The sequence below is a fragment of the Myotis lucifugus genome, unplaced genomic scaffold, assembly GCF_000147115.1.
Source record: "Myotis lucifugus unplaced genomic scaffold, Myoluc2.0 scaffold_22, whole genome shotgun sequence".
In the NCBI taxonomy this organism is placed as follows: domain Eukaryota; kingdom Metazoa; phylum Chordata; class Mammalia; order Chiroptera; family Vespertilionidae; genus Myotis; species Myotis lucifugus.
The window spans coordinates 2,836,091-2,853,429 of record NW_005871070.1 but is presented as its reverse complement, the minus strand read 5'-3'; the positions used below and the strand labels follow the sequence as shown (position 1 = coordinate 2,853,429).

General features: G+C 53.0%; 1 protein-coding gene across 3 annotated transcripts in view; it reads left to right on the top strand.

Annotated features, from left to right (window-relative positions):
• The first annotated feature begins 12,472 nt into the window (after positions 1–12,472).
• The window catches only part of PAX9 (paired box 9), a 16,373-nt gene continuing 11,506 nt past the window's right edge, over positions 12,473–17,339 (top strand). For all 3 annotated transcript variants that reach the window (XM_023751495.1, XM_023751494.1, XM_014453296.2), the window contains exons 1-3: positions 12,473–12,853; positions 13,616–14,242; positions 17,189–17,331. In XM_023751495.1, the coding sequence (XP_023607263.1) occupies positions 12,850–12,853; positions 13,616–14,242; positions 17,189–17,331 (774 nt within the window). In that variant the 5' untranslated portion in view covers positions 12,473–12,849. The remainder of the gene's footprint in view (positions 12,854–13,615; positions 14,243–17,188; positions 17,332–17,339) is intronic.

Below are 17,339 nucleotides of genomic sequence, written 5' to 3'. Positions count from 1 at the left end.
ACTGTCCTCAGACCCCCACCCCCACCAAAGATTGTCATTTAGTTTGCTGAGTCCATTCTAAACCCAACTTCAGAAGTCTTACTCCATATTCTTGCAATTAGTTGTATACATCATTTAATCGTGAATAAATAATTTCCACGAAGTTCCTGCATCACCAGCCTGATGGAGGAGAACAGACTTGAGGACTTTTCAACCTTCAATAAAAAGAGGAAGACTTTATGACTGGGGTGAAAAGGGGCCGGGGAGCTAAGCCAATGGGGCAGCAGGCCTTTACTATGTGCAAAAGCATTCAGACACATGGCGACCCTTTCGCAATAAAACTTTATTGATGATCGTTTGAAAGTTATGGCAACTCCAAGGTTATAAAACTTGTCATAAAATACCAAGCAGTCATTAGTTTACCTGACCTCATTTCAATATAAACTTCCACAAAACATTTTATTTTGTTCCTTCCTCTAAGTGGGGAAAAGAAGCTGAGGCGGTTAGACACAGTGGTCCATTATTGAGGACCCAAGATCTGCAATTCGACACTCTGACCTTCATCCCTGTAAATAAAGCAGTGAATTCACATTCTGTTCTTTTCTGGAAACATTATTGTAGAAAAGATAATAATAATAATGCCAAGGTTTTTGGTCCAACCATCCATCTTTAGCACATACATACCCCGGGTTCAGATTTGGATAGAGACTTGTTCCTCTTTGGAAGGTCTTGGGAGGTACCTTTAACAATTGTTAAAGAGTATTTGCTCCCTGAGCTGTGCATAATAAGACTAAGACGAAAACAGGCAAACTTTATTTGGCATGTGACCCAAGGAGGGAATTGTCTAAAATATTGAATAGGTATTTAGAGCTAGTGAGATGTCAGGTGAATAACCAATTCCCTCCCCCTTGCAGTCATTCCCTCTCCCTTCCTTCCTTTCAGTCTTAACTGAAACTGAGATCACCACTTAGAATTGTATGCAGGGAAGAACCCAAACTGTTGTTCCAAAAAAGTTCCAGGAGAGAACTAGCCCGAGCTCTGTCGAAATCAATCATTGTTTTTGGACACAACTGTCTAAGTGGACTTGAACCACTGCTCACAGAAAGAACCACAAAACACTGGTAATTTTGAGAAGCTTCTCATCTCCCCAGATTCCACTTTGGCTTGACTGAAGCCCCTATTCACCTAATGCTGTATAACTGAGGACACTCTGCCTGATCCTAAGGCAAGGGGATTGGTGAGCAAGGACAGATGGCACAGCTTGACCTTGTGTCAGCTTCATGCTAATTTATCCTAAACATGTAAAGGTCTGGACATACTTTTCATTGCTTGTTTAAAATGTAAGCTTCAAGATAGATCCGGGCATATATATGCATTTTATGGCAGTTTAAGCATCTAATGTGAAGAATGCTAACTGCTTTATGACCTCACTGGAACTCATCTTAGTAATGTTATGCTTAGTTTCCTGGTGTGCTTTAAGATATTTTAGGGATTTCATGGAATTTTAACTAGAAAAGAACATTTTAAAAATAAAAATCTTATATAAAACACTTGCTTCTAGGGAGTGTATAGGGAGGTGTGTGTGTGTGTGTGTGTGTGTGTGTGTGTGATTGTGAGCAAGAGAAATTAGGGTATCAGAGAAAGGAGGAGAGATGGAGCTAAAGGGAGAAAGAAGTGTAGGATGCTGTGCTAATTAAAGGGCAACCTCTTCTGGTGTCCATGGTTTCTTCTAGTTAGTGGGTACAAGTTGCAGTAATTTTAGTCACCTTTCAATACTCCCATGTTCATAGGCATAGTGATGTCATGCATCAGAAGAAAGATTCTGTATTTCTTCAACATAGCACTGACTTTCAGGAAGTGGAAAAGGGCTTATGGACTTTCAAAGCAGTCCACAGTATCATTATCAGATTCAGAAGGTTAAGTAAGGGATTTAAATTCAGCTCTTTGAGTTTAGGACATTTCTGAAAATCTAACATAGTTCTAAGAGATAACTTATTCAGAGATAAGTTGGAAAATTGTTCTTATAATTGAGTTCATTAAGTTTATTTTTTTGAGATACATATACATACACAAATGCACTGGCAATGTGTGTTGTAGCAATAACAGCAGTGAACTTAATTTACAATGTTTTTATCCCTCTGCTATTAATCCCATCATTCATTTTGCTTTTCCCAGATGCTCTAAGGAGGTGACATAAAGGAAAGTGTCTCTATTTTAATTAGCAACAATAAAATATTTCACTTTTCTTCATCACCCCCAAAAGGTCAATTGGACTCTGTACTGATGTTCACTACCTTCACATTCACATTTGACTCTATTTAAGCATATTTGCCAGGAACACTTGGTTACTAAAGAAGCATTTATTTAGATTCACCTTTCTGAGCTCTCCCTTATAACAATATTCTGGGAAAGGCATGGGAATCACCTAACTGGGTTTTAAAAATACTTTTCATGTAAAAAAAATATTGTAAAAGGACATCACATCATACACATACTTCTTTTTCTTTTAGTCTCCTCGTTTAGAGACATGCAGGTCATTAGAAAACATACCCAGTACACTATGTGCTCCTTCAAATTTCCTCCACACTTGCTTCTCTGGGTGATCTGCTTCATTAAGGCTTGCCTATATGATGAGAAGTATGTCTTCAGGAGTGGCTTACAATTATATTTGTTTGAAGTTTTTTTTTTGGACAGCTGGCTGATGGAATTGTGAAATCCCAAATTATGCCTTGAGTTCTGTACAGATGACATGTACAGACTGCATAGCTTTGCCCACATCGTTTTTATTGACACAAGAAACTTTCCCTTATGAGGGAAAAATGCATCTTTTATGTAGTACTATCCAAGTGTATGTTATTCATTCCTTCTATATAACTCAATATATATTTTACCTCAAGGGCATACTTTCCCCCAATGAGACTAATTTGCTCTAATAGGGATAATAATGCCTCCACTGCCCCTAATACCTTTATCCCCCCCTCCAAACCCTCATGTGACTTAGCAGTTCCATGATGAAACACACAGATCCTGTGCATTTGTGGCCAGAACTTGTGGTTCATCTTACACATAACTCTACAAGGTTAACCCTCTAGTTTCTCTGTCTTTTTTCCATAGGGAGCCCTTGAGAAACAAAGTCTTCAGGTGATTTTATTTCACAGCTAAAATTTGGACGAGTCTGATTCCAAAGGAAAACTCGTGCACCCCTTTTGTCTACCCTTCCACTGAAAGAAGACAATTTGGAGGAGACACCAGAGGCCATTGATTTATATGTAACTTAGCAATGTCTGAAATTCTAAGCACAGGACTTAAAAATACATCTTTCTATTGTATATTTTCCTATTGGGAAAAAAACTATGGAAGGATACACACATTTGGCTCTAAAAAAAAAACTGAGGAACATGCACCTACTCACTACTCATGACACTTGGCATTTTATGTCAGAGTTGAAGAAAGGCATAGAGCTGGTTTTGAAGGAGAAAACCCCTCTGGATTTAGTGTCTGAATGGTCTGGGCGGTGTGTAAACATTTACATAATGCCTCTGTCTTATTTTGAGTTGGCTTTTTGTTACCTACAAGTTAACTTGCCATCTTTAAGCCCGTTTACCAAGACCTGCAGTGCAGTGCTTTCACCCAGCAAGTGACCACTGCAGTCTATTGGCATGAAACATTCAAATTGCAAATGGAAAATCTACGCAGTCAAGTGGCCCTACAGTGTTCTGCCTTTAAACACAGCAGCAGCAGTGCCTGGTTGCCGGGATTGCCTTGCTGGGGAAGCTTGTAAATATACCAGGTATTATACAGCCTGGGCAGCGAGGGTGATTTAACCCAACTAAAAGAGTTTTAACTTTTCTGCCTTGCAAGGGTTAAAATATTTAGCTGAAACTGGCATTATGGAAAGTTTTTCACATTAAGTAATGGGGTCATTATTTCTCCCCCCACTGAAGGGGTGTCTCAAGAACAGAACCATGTGGCAAGGCAGAATGCAACCCCAAAGGGAATAGTATAGGAATCGCGGAGGCAATAAAAGCTGCTCTGGGAATTTGTGTTGTCAGCTCGCCAGAACATCAGATTCGCACCTCTGGTCCTGCAGGAAGGTGCTAGGGGCTTTTTAAAGGTCCCCTGTGGTCATGACCTTGGCTTTCTGTCCTTCTAAAAAGTGGCTCTCAGGCCAGCCACTGTCTGGGCTAGCATCTTGATCCAGCAGGAAACAGAAACAGCCTTGTTCTTCCAATGCTCTATTCCCTGGGAATCTGTCGAGAATGGTAGCCACACTGTTGTGGCCCCCACATCATACATAAGAACTTGGGCCAGCATTTCTTATGCTAATCTCTGGTTGTTGCAATCCTCTCTCCTCCCTGCAGTCATCAAACCTAAAGGCTGGATATAATTCAGCAACAGAATCAAAATTGTAATGCCTTAACGTGTAAGAGCTGAAATAACTCAGAACTATAGGAATTGGGATCAAATGCAAAATGATATTGTCCAAACAAACCAACCAACAAACAAAACCTCTTCTATTGCTTCCTAAATTTTTCCTCAAATTTCTTTTTTCTTTGTTTTCACTATATCCATCCTTACTAATTATAGTAATTTTTGTTTAATGCTCAACTAAAAAATGAGTTTTATTAAGTACACTATCAAAGTAGATCTATGTAATTAAGATAAGCACTTAAACATCTATGTACACATTTTAAAATGTGTGAATAGCTTTTAGATGTGCAAATTCCTTTACAGCTTCAACAAACCTCAAACATTTTTTTTTCATATCTGTACAAAGGACATACAAGTACTGAACAAAACCAATATTTACTTGGATTTTCCTGAAAAAGAATTTGGACCAATTTATATTAATTTTAAAATGTTTCATTTGAATGAAAAAAGAAAGTGAATCATATAAAGAAATTTTTTCCCCTCTCTCGATTGGGGGGGGGGGAATTGAAATTCACAACGAATTATTTCTCATCTCAGAAAAAGAGGCACTAATGTTTACTCCTCTTTGTTAAGATTAATTAAATTCATTTTTTATTGATGAGAGAGACAGTGAGAGAGAAAGGTATCCGCACCCCCATCCATGGAGCTCAAAGCCTGGGCAGGTGCCCTGACGGGGAATGGAACCCGCGACCGGAGGTCGCTTAACCAACCGAGCCGCACCGCCAGGGCTGTTTATGCCTGTTTTACATCTCTCCTCATCAGCCACCCTGTACCCACTGAAGTCACAGTGCGGGGTCCCTCAGCAGTTTCCCCAGAGCTGTCCTCCAGGTGTGTCCGGGCAGGTGGTTACCCTCGGTGCCTCCACTGGCTCCTACACGCCGCTCCTCTCAAATGCCACTGCCGTGGCGGAGGAAGCGGGAGGCCAGCTCTCTAGCCGGCCGTGTGCGGGCAGTTTTTAGACAGACAGGACGTTCGAGGCAGATGCGGGAGGACTCCGCCAGTGGGCCTCCTGGGGCCATGGAGCAGAGAGGCCCACCTGAGCCTGTCCAGCCTCCGGAGGACGGAGCAGACGGGAGAGGACTCGCGGGGCCCTGCGCCCCAGCTGCAGGCTGCTGGCTGCAGGCTCTGGCTGCGAGAATACAGCCGGGCACTGCCTGGCCTGCGCAGCTCGCAGCTCGGGGACTCCGGTCAAGAGGAGGGTCGCCACACCCTGATGTGGAGCGCAGTTTCTGTGCTAAACCTGGAAACACCGGCTTGGGATTTTGCACGCCAGCTCCTGGGTCCCAGCTGGGAGCGTCCCCCTCCCCTGGCCTCCACGCAAGGGCCCACGCGACAGAGCGAACTCCGCGCCAGCCACAGCGAGAGGACATTTTTCCGGGCCAAAGTGACCAGCGCTTAACCACCCAGTGGCTCTCTCTTGTCCTGGTTACCCCCTCTCTCAGGGTGCCCTGAACTCTCTTTATCATTTCAGTTTTTTAAACGAAATGATTTATTCCTCAGCTGTATTCTAGGGTCACGAAAAGAGTGGAGCCATACCCCAAGATGCACGCCACAGCGAGGAGAACGCGGGAGGGAGTGTGACTAGCCACCACGTGTACTGGAGCCACTGGGGTTCCAGCCGGCTGGGCTCTAATTGTGTTGTCCATCGGCTGCTCCTGCCCTGTCCCCACGCCAGGGTCTCAAACAGAAACACCCACAGGCTCAGGCCAGCATGGATTCCCAGGGAAGACGAACTAGGGTGTCCCTGCCACCGCGGAGAGCGCACCGGTGGGCACGCCCGCGGGCAGGAAACAAATCCGGGGAGCACAGCTCCAGCCCGACTCTTCGAGGTCTGTGTCCTGCCTCTCCCGCTGCCATTCTGCCGAGGCTCTCCTGGGGGCGCTCCACGGGTCCCCACAGTCGCTGCAGGCCGCACCTCCAATCTCAGGGTAGCCTGGGCCAGGGGGGATGGTGCCCAAGCGGGAGCCGGAGCGGGTGTCTCTCCCTCGCCCCTCAGTCCTGGGCCCTCGGAGCCTCGCCCGCCCGCGGTGAGCAGGCAGGGAGCGCCCCTCTTTGTGAAGCTCCGGTGCTGCCTTAGCAGGTTTGGCGTGGAGTGGGACTGTCCCCTTTCCCACAGACCCCCGCGTAAGGGGGCTTCTCTCGGGCTTCAGTGTGAGCTGTTCCCGCGGAATAGGGAAGGGGGGGGGCAGAGACGCGGGCACGGTGGGGCTCAAGCCCATTCTCAGACCCCTGTGACCTCATTTAATCAGTGTCTTCTGTGCTCTTATTTAATCGAAGTCTCTTACCTCCCGAGAAATGGGAAATATAGTAATACCTCCTCTGTAAGACTATTGCAAGTGCTCGGGCGCTGTGAGCCTCAGCAAATGGCAGGGTGAGCTGAAGAAGGCTGGGCCCCTCGTTTCCTCTCTAGTTTTGGGCTTTCCCGCCGCAGCGCGAGGGCAGCGCACAGCCCGCGGCCTCAGCAGCCTCTGGGGACCGCGGGAGGATCCGCCTGGCATCTCCTGGGAGAAGGGCTTTCGGTAGATCGTGAAAAGCCTGATGCTGGGGTTAGCCTTGGAGCTTGGCGAAGGAAGGTCCGGGGATTTGGGGCCCCCTGGAGAGCTGCGGGTGGATGAAGAATTGGAAGGGGGAGCTGGAGATTTCGGACTATCCACGTTCCGTGGATTTTCAAAGGCCTTTGCCAACCTTGGCCGAGGTTCCTTTGCGAGCGCGATCTCATCTGACACCTGTAGGTGGCGCTATGCCGAGGGGACTCGGCCTGGAGAGAGGCAGCGAGGGACTGGAAAACCGCGGGAACCAGTCGGTGGCTCGGACCCTGACTCTCTGCGCCAAGCCCCCGCTTCCTGTTTCCGGAGGGAAAGCGACCGCGGAGTTGGAGTCTCTGCTCCGGCTCTCGGGGTCAGCGCGGGGCTGGTTGGAGGTGGAATTAGTCCGGAGGAGGCAGCAGGTTGGAAATCCCGCGCCTCGAGAGCGCGGCGCTGGGCAGGCCCCCGCGGTGTCCATTGCGAGGACTCGCCGGCGTCGCAGGGCCCCGGGAGATTCGTGGTCACACCGCGCCGCCCGCAGTTCGAGGGGACCGCGAAGTGAGCGAGCCCCAGCTCCCTGCATCACTGAACAGAGGGGGGATGCCCGTGCTCAGCGCCAAGACCCGGCCCGCAGGCGGATTCAGGCCCCTCGAAGCCTGCAGGCAACCCCAGCCTCGGCCTAGAGCTGCAGGCAGGGGGCCCGGGCCGCGGTGGGAGGCCCCGGGGCTTTGCATTTGTTTGAGCGCCAAAACCCAGGCTTCGAGGCGCGGCCTGGCTCGCGTTTATCTTTTCCAGACAGCCCGTAGGCCAACCGGGTCTTCGGCAAGCAGCAGCCCCACGCCCTGCGGGCAGAATCTTAAAAAAAAAAAACAAAAAACCCGAAACCCTGCTTTTCCCACGCGCAGCTACAACCCTCTGGAGCCGCGGCAGCTCGGGGCTCTGGAGTGACCGCAGACGGTCCTCCCGGGCTACCGCGCGGGGTGGTGGCTTCTACAGACGCTTCGACCCGGCAGGGTGAGGTCCCTCCTCCCTCTGGGGGGGCTCAGCCGGCCTCCCCGCAGGGATCCTCCTATTTCCTTGACCGCACTTGCGGTCCCGCAGCCACAGTTTTGCCCCTCGCACAGAAATGCGTTCTCTTTCATTTGCGGGCTTAATAAACAATGTAACCATATCACATAGGGCCCGCGCGCAGTCCCTCTGAAAGCAATTCCGCTGTTGAAAACTGAAAAATGGGTGTAATTTGCGTCCAGAAAGTGAGGCTAGGGTCACGGCAATTTCGCGGGCCGTTATTTATTTTTACTTTAAAGTCTTTAGGGAAGATTTGCTTATATATTCGGAAACCTTCCAATGCGAGGGTACCAGCCACCCCGCTCTCCTTCAACGCGTGGGGGGAGGGGGTGTGGAGAACAATTACCGAGTGACGCTAATATGGGGAAACTGAAAAGAAATGTCGATTGTTTTTATTGTAACAGAAGGAGTGAGCAAACAGAAAAACCAACCCCGAGTGATCCGAAACAGGCAGGCGGAGAATTAAAAGCGGGTTTCAGGCGGCAGCAGGCCCCTCCCCTGCCCTCGGAAGGAGAGAGCGGGTGAGAGAGCTCGCTGCCCCGGGGCCTCTCCCACGGCCCGCAGCAGGATTTCTGCGCGCTGGGACGGCTTGGTGGGCGGCTGCCTTGGGGGAAAGGGTCTTTTACCGTGAGCATCGCCGGCTGGAAGGCGGAGAGGCCCCGGGGAGGCCCCACCGACTCTGGGAGAATCTTCCGGGCTCCTCTTGGGGGACCCCTGCGGCCTTTACCTGGGCAGGCGCGTCCGGTCCCGTCCGCAACCCGGCGAAGTCCAGGCCCGCAGGTCAGTGTGCCGCCACCCCCTCCCCCTCCCTCTCCCCCTCCCCCCTCCGGCCTGGCTGGGGGTGAGGGCCCCAGAGGGCTGTCTCTTTCTCACCCTTGGCCCTTCCCTCTACCCACCGCCCCTGCCCCTGCCCTTGCCCCAGCCCCTGCCCGCGGCTCCAAGTGCAGATCCGCCCGGCTTCAGCTCAGGATGGATCCTCGTCGCCTTGGGGACCCGGTGCGCTGCGGGCTGCCACTGCGGCAGCAGTCGCTAGAAGGTCAAGATGGGGGAGGAGGGGCCGCTGACCGTGCGAGGCCCAGACCTAGCAGTAGGCGGATCGGGATTGAAACCCATGGCTCAGGCGTTGGCAACACAGTTTGGAGAGGAATGGAGACATCGGCGCTCTCTCTCTCTCTCTCTCTCTCCCTCCCTCCCTCCCTACGCCGCGCGCAATCCTTGACCTACCCTAGAAGACGCGCTCCCTTGGGGGAACCGGATGTGAGATCTGGCCTCCACCGCATCCCCCCGCCGACAGCTAAAAGCACTGTGCTTTTCCCTGAGCTCCGCAAACCCACCCTGGAGCTCAGATCCTGGCTGCCCCAGATCCCTGCAGCTCCCGTCGCCCGGGCCTCACCCCGGGGTCCTGTTTGTTTCTGGCTGGGGGGCAGCTGGAGGAATCTGTTCCTTAACATTCTTCTCTGCCAACTCTGCTCTTCCTAAGTGCACCTGGGAACAGGACCCCTCTCCAGCGCAAACACACGCCCCTCTAGCTATTCCCACTCCTCCCTCCCAGTCCTCGCTGACCCGCAGACCCCGGCGGAGCAGCCCAGGGCGTCCGTCACTCAGGATTGCAGAGCTGGGCGAGGGCTCCCGGGGAGCTGCACAGCCTCTAGCGCTCGGGTCTGACCTCGGAAGAAGGTTCTAGATTCCATTTCGTTTTCCGCATCTTTCCTCAGACACCTCTAGGGCGGGGAGGTGGTAGTGGAGGCGGGGGGTGGGGGCGGGAGGCCGCCGCAGGTGAAGGCCAGAGGCACTGGGACAGCTGGCAGATGTGTGAAGACTTTACAGCATCTGGCCTGGGCGCAGGGACGGGGTGAGAGTCGGGCCCCAAAGGCGCGCTGCAGGCCAAGCTGAAGTTCCCGCAGCCGGCGCCCAGGCCGCGCTGCCTCTGGAGTCCTGGGCCCAGGCTCCCCTCGGGCCGAGGTTCAGCTTCGCCGGGTCTGTGCTGAGCGCACGGATTCTCTCCGCCCCTGTAGCCCCTGCTTCACCCCCTCCCGCCGGGCCAGTTTCCAGTCGCCCACTAAGTAAATATTTACCCAGAGAGTGGGTCTCCCCGCAGAGGAGGCCTCGACAGCGCCCTGGAAAGGACTTATGGCTTCTCCTCAGCCTGCACCAGCTGCGGGCCGTACCGGTTGTGTTTTGGTTTTGGTCTTAAATTTCTTTTCGTCGTTGCGATCTCGGTGTGATCTCCTGGTTCCCGGGCGGGCAGTAAAGAGGGGGCACTGAGCCCAGCTGACCTTGCTCTTTCCCGCATCCCTGGGCCCACGGAGGACGCTTGCCATCCCTTAGTCTCTCCCTCCCTCTCTCCCTCCTTCTACCCCCCTCCCTCGTGCGTCTCTGTCAGGTCCCTGTCTGTCCTGGGGTCGCCAGCTCCCTGGCTCAGTGTGCGTCCCCCAGAGGGTGCAGCGTTGGCCTCTTATCTAGGATCCCCTGAAGCTTCGGCCCCTCTGGTCCCAGGACCCCGGCCTTGGCTTGGGTACTTAGCATCCCAGATACCAAAGCCTTCACTGGTGCCCCAGGGAATGCGCACCGCGGAGAGCGCCATACACCCCCATTGCCCCCCCCCCCATCCACTCCGGTGTAGTGAGTCCTGTGGGGCCGGCGGTCCACCGCAGCTAAGACCGCACGGCGGTCACCAAGTCCAGCAGGTGGAACTGGAGAGAGAGCGGCGGACTGTTCAAGAGCGCAGGGAAAGAGGCAGATGAAGGCGATGAGGGAATGAGAGGGGGTTGTTTTAGGTCCACCTGGCCGGAACCCTAGCAATACGAGTGTCTGGGTCATTCTGGGCTGGTGCAGTGCATCCCCTAAAGCCCTCGCACAGCTCCTAGACCACGTCAGGGCACTGGGTCTTGCCACTCCCAGGGCGGAACTTTAACCGACACCGCAGCCCCGCAGGGTCAGAGGCGCGTCGCTGGGCGCAGCGGAGCGCAGGAGAGTCCGCCACAGCAGGTGGCTGTGCTTCTGCTGGGGGCGGGGTCAGGGGGATTCTGGGTCAAGATGCCCAGCGTGTTTATTCCTCCAAAGAAGCCGAAGGCAAACTCTAAGCGCTCCTGCGATATCACAGTGTTAGCTAATTTGTACCCCGCCCCAAGAAGCAGCTGCCAGTTCTAGCTGCTTGGATTCCCGAAGGACCTCCGTCTGCGTTGTAAAGCGCTTGTCCGTGCCACACAACAGGTATTGGGGGTCAGACCCAGGGAAAAGTCCCTAGTTGTGGGACTTTTCGCAAGAACCCGACTGTAAAGAATTAAGTATGTTTGAAGTCATCTTTCCTTTATCGTTCAAATGTTTCATATCTGTAAATTTGAACTTGGAGTGCGCACCATAGGAGAGAACGGATCTGGAGATTACTCTTGGGTTTAAAAAGCACAACTGATCATTAGTTTTGTCACTTACTGCCCCGGGATCTGGGCCCAATCAGCTTGCCTAGGCGTAGACCAGAGGCACACACATCCCTGGGGTTGTGGGAGGATCGGCCGAATCCTGCGCGCACCAGAAGGAGCGTTACTGTCAGAGAGCAAGCAGTATGTGTCACAGACCCGAAGCAGTACAGCTCCCAAGTTCATTAAAAGTGTCCCCCATATTGTTTTAAAAATTTTGTTTAGCATCCTCCAAAACCCACACCCAAAACGTGAATAATTTTGGCCACCAAAAAAGAGTACTGTACACTTCAGATTAGAATTAGGGTGAACGAAAGTGGAAACTCAGAGAGAGAGGGTGAACTTCAAGGCCTCTGGTAGCTAAACCGAAGGTGCGGGAATCACACACACACACCCGCACGCACACGCAGGCCGGGTGTTCATCGTGGGACCAAGTCTCTCTCATAGTTAAACAAAACTCCTTGGCGGTGGTTTGCTAGTGGGGGAAGCCGGCAGATGTTCGTACTGAGCACCCGCGGACCAGCACCGTGGCTGAGCGCAGGGCGCTCTGGCCTCCGCTGAGTGTGTCCCGCGCCAGGTGACCTGTCGGTGGCTTTAGGCGCCGGTGGTTGCGTTCTCCGCACACAGCGCGGCCCCTGCCCGGAGCCTGCGTGGCTGACATTGGGCCCCGCGCTCCTGGGTGAACCCTCCCGTAGAGGCTGCTGCGTGGAGCTGGTCGCGGGGGCGGAGGAGGAGTTTGCACCTGGCGGTCAGTGTGGCCGCCACCTCTGCCTCGGCCTCCCCTAAACCTCCTTGTCTCTACGACGGGCCTATCTTCCCGCACCCGCGCTGTCGCCACCTGGCTTGGGGTGGCAACACCTGGTAACAATTCTAAGACGTTTGTCTGTCCCCCAAAGAAGTCTCCTAGCTCCCTCCCTTTTTGAGTCTCATATTGGGACCAAACGCTTTAATGTGCTTATTCAGCACTTTTATCAGCATAATTTTGCTGTCTATTTGCGCTGCTCCTCGGAAGGTGTCAAACACCGAATTTCATTGTATTTAGTCACCCAGGTGCCCAGCAAGCTGGAGGAGACAGCGGAAGGACTTTCCCGACGGCGCTGTCGCTCACGGCCCCGCACCAATCACCGCGCAGCTTGCCCTCGGGCCCACCCCTTTGGGGGGCGTGTCCTTGGTGAGTGATAGACAGAGCCGCCCGGCCCGCTCAGCCCAGCCCACGTTGCTGCTTAGATTGAAATGCAGAACTCAAGCCTCTTTCAGCGGGGCACAGACTTCCTTTTACTCCTTCCTTTTGCACTCTCGCCGCCTCCTCCCGGAGAGAAGCGGAGGCACCCACGGCCTGGGGCAGCGACAGGCTGGGACACTGAGGCCGTGCGAAAAGTTTCTTTCTGGAAGCTCGGAACTGGGGCCCGGTTGGTGTGCTGCTCGGAGCAATGGGTGAGTGGCGGCGGGGGACGCTGTCAGAGTCGGGGAGGAGGAGGGAGGGAGCAAGAGAGAGAGAGAGAGAGAGGGAGGGAAAGAGCGCGAGGGCGCGCACCCCTGAGCGCTCACACTTTCCGTATTGACTTTGCTCGTGTTCCTACAACTTGTAGGAACATGCTAAGGGTCAGAGGCGCACAGCAGTTCAGTCTAAACGCTGGCTACTGGGTTGCTGTTGATGCTAGTTTCTGATGTTAAGAGAAGGGAGCGGTGGCAAGCCCCGCAGCCCCCGTGGCAGACCAAGTTTTGTTTCACATACTGTACACGCACGCACGCAAACAAACAGAACAGAGAAAAAGCCTGCAGTTTCCCCAAGACCTTGTCTAATTGCGCAGGTCCCTAAGGCGGGGCGCTGGGGACCAAGGGGAGCGGCCCAAGAACTTTAGCGCCGAGTAGCCGCGAAGGAGCGGGTTGCAGGCGTCATGAGCGATTTCCTCGCCCGCTTCCGAGACTTTTGAGCGCTCGAAGCGGCCCTGCGTTTCACCACGTTATTTGTTTCCAGCGGCTGCCAGCACCATCGGCACGAGGGAGGGGGTCTGACTGGACCGCGGCGGTTTGGGGCGGTTCTGCAGAGCTCGGGGACCAACGGGGTTGAGGAAAGCCCGGGGTCCCTGGTCCGTGGCAGCCGCCCTGCCCCTTGACGCGCGCGGAGGCCGAGCGGCCGGCGGCCGTCCCAAGCTGCGGGTGCGCGTCCCCGCGCGCCGCGTGTTTGTTTTGCAGAGCCAGCCTTCGGGGAGGTGAACCAGCTGGGAGGAGTGTTCGTGAACGGGAGGCCGCTGCCCAACGCCATCCGGCTTCGCATTGTGGAACTGGCCCAACTGGGCATCAGACCGTGTGACATCAGCCGCCAGCTACGGGTCTCTCATGGCTGCGTCAGCAAGATCCTGGCGCGCTACAACGAGACAGGCTCGATCTTGCCAGGAGCCATCGGGGGCAGCAAGCCCCGGGTCACCACCCCTACGGTGGTGAAGCACATCCGGACCTACAAGCAGAGGGACCCCGGCATCTTCGCCTGGGAGATCCGGGACCGCCTACTGGCCGACGGCGTGTGTGACAAGTACAACGTGCCCTCCGTGAGCTCCATCAGCCGCATCCTGCGTAACAAGATCGGCAACTTGGCCCAACAGGGCCATTACGACTCGTACAAGCAGCACCAGCCCGCTCCGCAGCCGGCGCTGCCCTATAACCACATCTACTCCTACCCCAGCCCCATCACGGCGGCCGCCGCTAAGGTGCCCACGCCGCCCGGGGTGCCCGCCATCCCCGGCTCCGTGGCCATGCCGCGCACCTGGCCCTCCTCCCACTCCGTTACCGACATCCTGGGAATTCGCTCCATCACCGACCAAGGTAAGGCTCGAGGGCCGCCGCGAGGACGTGCAGACTCTCCCTCCGCACCCTCCACCGAGTCTCAGTACTGGCGGCTTCCGCCCCAGTCTATCCCACCACCTGGGGCTTTTTCCTTTGGAAATGGAAGGAGTCCTCCCAGGGGGTGTCCTGATCTCATTAACTTGAAATTCATGCCCTTGGTTTCCTTACCACACACAGTCTCCTGCCTCATCTCAAACTACCAGACCCATAACATCCCCCCATCCCCAACACATGGTTCGCATTTGCCGCCCTCCCCCGCCTCTCGCGCCGCCGCCGCGGCAGCCTCAGACCTGCTCGCTCTCTTCGGGGAACGCGGCCGGGCCGGACTTGGGGCGCAGCCGGGGAGACCCGAGCTGGCGCAGGGCTGCAGGCTGCACACTCCGCGGAGGGCAGCCTGTTTGGCCATCCGATGCGGCCGCGAGGAGTCGGGCACCCTGTGGAAACTGCAGTGTTCTTCTTGAGGATTCTAGCAATCAGGCCAAATTTGCTCAGGCAGGAAGTTCAAATGTCACCTAATTGGTTTCATTCTTATGCTTCACTTCTTTTTCCTCGGAAACGGAGGTCCCGAAGTTACTACTAGTAACTGGCATGTTATTGCATTGCTCATTCTGGGACTGTGTTTTCTTCTCTCTCTCTCTCTCTCTCTCTCTCTCTCTCTCTCTCTCTCTCTCTCTCTCTCTCTCTCTCTCTCCTTAAAAGATATATATGATCTTAGGAAGTGGCACCAACCACCGCTGCCTGTGATGGAGACAAAATGCATGGCAATTCCCTGCTGTCCTCTTTTCTGTCCTCTTCCGTTTTCTGCGCGCCTGCCGCTTCCTTGTAGGGTCCCTCTGCCCCCCGAAATGCGAGTGGGGGTCTAGTCCTTGCACGTTTTCAACCCACTGTTCTTTTCCTTTCTCACCCTTGACCTTGCAGGGCCCTCAATGTCTTTTCTGCTTGATAAGAACGATTTCCCCAGCCCCCCTGCTCCCTCGGGCTTCCTCAAGAGCTCCAAGTTTGTTTTCCTTTACTGCATTGTTAAAACAAAGCAAAGCAAGCAAACAAACAAAAAACAGTGTAAGTTTTTTTCTAGGTAGGGAGAAAAGAAAGTCAAAATGCCCAAGATGCAGAATATTAAATATTGCAGAGATAAAGAGCCTACCTTCTTAATTTCTCAGCCAAAAGTTTAAAATGTGCAGAAGAAAAATTGAATAGGAAGGGGGGGTAGTTTCTTTAATTATTTCCCGCCTTTCTTGGTTACCACCACAGTGGTACAATTATCTTTTAAGTAACTAAAGCCGAGCCCCAATTTCTCATCGTCTTGTTCTCTGTGCATCTATAAGATCCTCCTAGGAGTTCAGTTTTGTCTCATTCGGAGCTGGCTGGGGCTCTGGTTGGAGAGAGATTGCCCTTGATTTATAGGATAAACTGACCTCACTGACATTTAAAGGAAGCCCCTGTTCATGGGAAAGTGTGAGATCAGCAGAAACGGGGGCTCGCAGGGGGATCTCAATTTCTTAAGATAACTTCAGGCTTGTGCCTACCGATGGCCTTTTGTCTGGGAAGGCAAAGAGAGACTGGCCGTTCTGGGCCAAAACGCAGTGGTCCTGGTGCAAATTGGAACACAATCTAATTCTTTGGAGAGGGGGAGGGACAGTGAGAGAAGACTGACAGAGTTGAAAGAAAACTTTTCTTCCCTAGGGATCCTGCAGTCAGATCAAATGTCAGTTGTAAATGTATTGGGTTGTTGAGACCAGTAACTCTTCATTGAGATGTTGTTGATTCTGGATGCCAGCTTTAAACAACCCGTTTTCTGACAAGTCTGTGAATATAAAAAGATTGTTTCTATAAATAGTCATTTCTACAAAATGATCACTGCTTCCAGGCACTGTGTCAGTTAGAAGTGTTTGAAATCAAATTGTGGTGGCTCTGTCACACCTTGGTCCTCCAGCCATGGGTCCCAAAGACAAGAACATGCTGCGCATAGTTTTCAAACATCTTCTCTTTAAAATTGGACTTGATCACTTAAAGATGCCAATGTTTCAATAGGCACACCCTAGGTACAGTGGTAATCAGTTTACACCATATGATTTTCTTTGCATCTCTATTAAAAACACAAAGGAGTAAAAAAAAAAATAAGATAATTGACAACTTTACTCTTTTTTTTAAAGAAAACACTTAGTTCTACTTTCATTTTCTTAACCTTTTATAGCATTAAAAACACACAAAAGGACCCCCTCTCTACATAACCTTATCACTGACACATGTGGCATTTAGAGTGGTAATTATAGTATTTATTTTTGAGTCATATGCACATTCCCTCACATATTTAATGTATAGAGAGAGATAGGGAATCCAGGTTGGTCACAGCAAGGCAAAAACCTATGCACATAGACTTTGCATATGTATTGTGGGCAGCATTTTGTCGTGTTTGCAAAGAACTTTGCAGGTCTTTTGTTCCATCTGTTGACAGAACTACTAGGTCCCCACAGCCTAGGGGCCCCTTACCTGGATGCCTGCGCACCCGCACAGGCTAGGTAGGCCCGCTCGCCCCTCCACGCTGTTCAGTCCCCGCCGTCCCCACGTTTTCCTCCGTGGAGGCTGGGTTAGGCTTGGGGAGATCGGTTCATCCGGCCTCCCTGGTTCTTTCTCCGACTTGGGAAAACTGGGCACAGCGCTCAGGTTCCCTCCGCGGGGTTCTCTGAAGAGCCAGGAGGAAATCAAAGGCCGGTTCGGAAAAGAAGAAACCTTCCCGCCGGCGAGGGTGAGGCGGAGGCCTATTCGCAGGCGCAGGCGGTGAACTTGAGTGAACTTCGAGGGGCCCGGGCTGCGAGCCGCAGAGGCAGCGCCTGGGCGGTCGGGCCCGGAGCTCAGTAGGCGTCTGGGGGTGGGGAGGTGGGGCGCGCGGTTGGGACCCCAGCCTGACGCCCCCTTTCTCCCCAGGAGTGAGCGACAGCTCCCCCTACCACAGCCCCAAGGTGGAGGAGTGGAGCAGCCTGGGCCGCAGCAACTTCCCCGCCGCCGCCCCGCACGCGGTCAACGGGCTGGAGAAGGGAGCCCTGGAGCAGGACGCCAAGTACGGCCAGGTGAGCAG